The 3,025-nt window shown below is 52.2% G+C and overlaps 1 protein-coding gene across 1 annotated transcript; it reads left to right on the forward strand.

The window, feature by feature from the left end:
* Positions 1–1,180: 1,180 nt before the first annotated feature.
* LOC135933796 (uncharacterized) lies at positions 1,181–2,482 on the forward strand. Its single transcript, XM_065471977.1, has one exon. The coding sequence runs from the start codon at positions 1,181–1,183 to the stop codon at positions 2,480–2,482; it is 1,302 nt and encodes a 433-aa protein (XP_065328049.1).
* The last annotated feature ends 543 nt before the right edge of the window (positions 2,483–3,025 follow it).

The raw sequence follows: 3,025 nt of genomic DNA on the forward strand, positions 1-3,025 counted from the left end.
TGGCTACAGACCCGAAACACAGGCAGTTTTTGAGGTTTGCATTCGAGGACGTAGTCTACGAATACCTAGTGCTGCCGTTCGGGCTGTCGCTCGGTCCTCGCACCTTTACGAAATGTGCCGAGGCAGCGCTAGCGCCCCTCAGAGAGAGAGGCATCCGCATCTTAGCCTACCTAGATGACTGGGCTCTCGTAGCTTGCTCCAGAGAGCAGGCGGAGACTCAGCTGTCACTGGTTCTGTCACACTTTCAGACACTGGGGTTCTCTGTGAACTTTCAAAAGAGCTCGCTAATCCCGAGTCAGCAGATTCTTTCCTCGGGTTGGAAATATGCTCGCTTTCCAGCCGCACACGTTTGTCGGAGCACAGAGTGGCCGCGTTTCATCGCTGCCTCGCTCAGTTTCAGCTGGGACGCAGACTGCGTTTCCAGACGATATTAAGCTTGTTGGGCATGATGGCATCTATGATCGCCGTAGTACCACTTGGACTGTTAAAAATGAGAGCGTTTCAACGCTGGACTCTCTCACCGTTTGTGTGCATCGCGTCATCCCCGGAGGAGGCTGCCGCTAACCGCGTCTTGCATGCTAGCTCTCCGTCCTTGGAGGGAGCCCAGGCTGCTGCATCAGGGCTCTCGGATTGGGAGGGTGTTGTTTCGCAAGTTGGTGTCCACAGATGCTTCCCTAAGAGGGTGGGGAGCGCTGTGCGAGGGTGCATCAGTGAGAGGGATCTGGTCCGCAGCCCAGCGCGAGCTGCACATCAACCACTTAGAGCTGTTAGCAGTGTTCTTAGCTCTAAAACATTTCCATCCAGTCCTGCAGGGCCAGCATGTCTTAGTCAGGACGGACAATTCAACAGTGGTGTCTTACATAAACAGGCAGGGAGGAACACGCTCTCTTCCCCTGTTGAAGCTGTCTCGCTCTCTGCTGTTATGGTGCAGTGTTCATTTTCTGTCTCTAAGAGCCACCCATGTTCCGGGCCACCTGAACCTGGGGCTGGACCTTCTCTCCAGGGGGGGTCCTCTGGTGAGAGAATGGAGGTTACACCCTTTAATAGTGGCTCAGATCTGGGATCTGTTTGGCAAGGCGCAAATAGATCTTTTTGCTTCCAGGGTAAATACTCACTGCCCCCTGTTCTTCTCCATGATTGACCATGATGCACCCTTGGGCTTGGACGCGCAAGTGCACCAATGGCCAGACGTGCTCCTGTATGCATTTCCCCCAGTGGAAATGATATCTCCAGTTCTAGAGAGAGTGCGTCGGCATTCCCTCTCTCTGATTCTAGTGACCCCTTGGTGGCCCACAAGGTCGTGGTATGCAGAGATAATCAGCCTGCTAGCAGCGAGTCCTTGGCAGCTTCCTCTCCGCAGGGACCTCCTCTCTCAGGCGGGAGGAGAAGTGTTTCATCCGCGCCCAGATCTGTGGCGCCTTCATGCTTACCTGCTGAGAGGTTAAACTTGGTTGCTAAGGGTTTGCCACCTAGTGTGATAGCGGCAATTCAGAGCGCTAGGGCCTCATCTACTAGAGGCTTGTACGCTTACAAATGGCGAGCCTTCGAGCAGCGGTGCCAGGACTGCCACACTCTCCCATTTCAGTGCTCTATTGTGGATGTTTTGACATTCCTGCAGGAGCTGCTGGATAAGGGCCTTTCATTTTCGACAATTACGGTTTATTTAGCAGCTATATCTGCTTGTCATATTGGCTTTGACGGGGTGACACTAGGTGCACATCCCCTCGCCATACGTTTTCTGAAAGGAGTTCGCCGGCTGAGGCCCGTGCTTAAGTCCAGTGTCCCTGCTTGGGACTTGTCTTTGGTGCTGGAGGCCCTTTGTAGCCCCCCGTTTGAACCTATTGAGTCTGTGGATATGAAATTTCTTTCATATAGGACTGCATTACTTCTCGCTTTGGCTTCGGCAAAGCGAGTGGGTGACCTTCATGCGCTGTCTGTGCATCCCTCCTGCACACAGTTCTCTCCTGATGGCCACAAGGTCGTATTGCGTCCAAATGCTGCCTATTTTCCCAAGATCATGCCTGCATCTTATAGCTCAATGGAGTTTGAGTTGCTGAGCTTTTGCTCCCCTCCTTTTGCATCTGAGGAGCAGAGGAGGATGCATTCTCTTTGTCCAGTGCGTGTGCTACGCACCTACATTGAGCGTACTCAGAATGTACGTTTATGTGACCAGCTGTTTGTCTGCTTCGCTAATCCAAATAGAGGTAGAGCTCTGTCCAAACAGAGGCTGTCCCACTGGATTATAGAAGCTATCTCACTGGCATACGGCACCAGAGGTCTTGCTTTGCCCCACGGGGTGAGAGCTCATTCCTCCAGGGGGATGGCAACCTCATGGGCTCTTTTTAAAGGGGTGCCTGTAGCTGATATTTGTGCGGCAGCTAGTTGGGCATCACCGCACACTTTTGTGCAGTTTTATCGGTTGGACGTTACAGCCCCTTCGGTGGCTCATGCTGTCCTTTCTGCTGGGTCTACCACTCACTAAGGAAGTGGTGGCCCGATTCCGGTTCGGTGGCTGCTCTGCGGGGCGTGTATACATGTCCCATACTTATGTGTTGTACCGAGTGAATCGACTGAAAGGGAACGAATAGTTATGTCTATAACTTCTGTTCCCTGAAGGAGAGGAACGAGGTACAACACAAGGTGGCCCCACTGAGCAGTTTGGCTCGGTGAAGAGCGGCTATCGAACTGAGGGATGACTGTGATGACAGCGGCTATATGTGCAGGCGGGGCCGTGCGCGTGTCATCACACGTCATCTGCCTTAAAGGCGTGAATAAAGGTTTCTTCAGCCAGGACACGCGAGGGCATGATATCCCATACTTATGTGTTGTACCTCGTTCCTCTCCTTCAGGGAACAGAAGTTATAGACATAACTATTCGTTTGCTGCCCTGGGAAGCCCTTGGCCAAGGACTTTCTGGACTTAGTGAACTCTTTTAATTTTGATCAATCTGTCAAAGGTGCCACTCAAAAATGTGGTCACGCATTGGACTTGGTTTTATCGTATGGTCTATTTGTAATGTACTTGT

The sequence above is a fragment of the Pelmatolapia mariae genome, linkage group LG15 (genome assembly GCF_036321145.2).
Source record: "Pelmatolapia mariae isolate MD_Pm_ZW linkage group LG15, Pm_UMD_F_2, whole genome shotgun sequence".
NCBI lineage: Eukaryota > Metazoa > Chordata > Actinopteri > Cichliformes > Cichlidae > Pelmatolapia > Pelmatolapia mariae.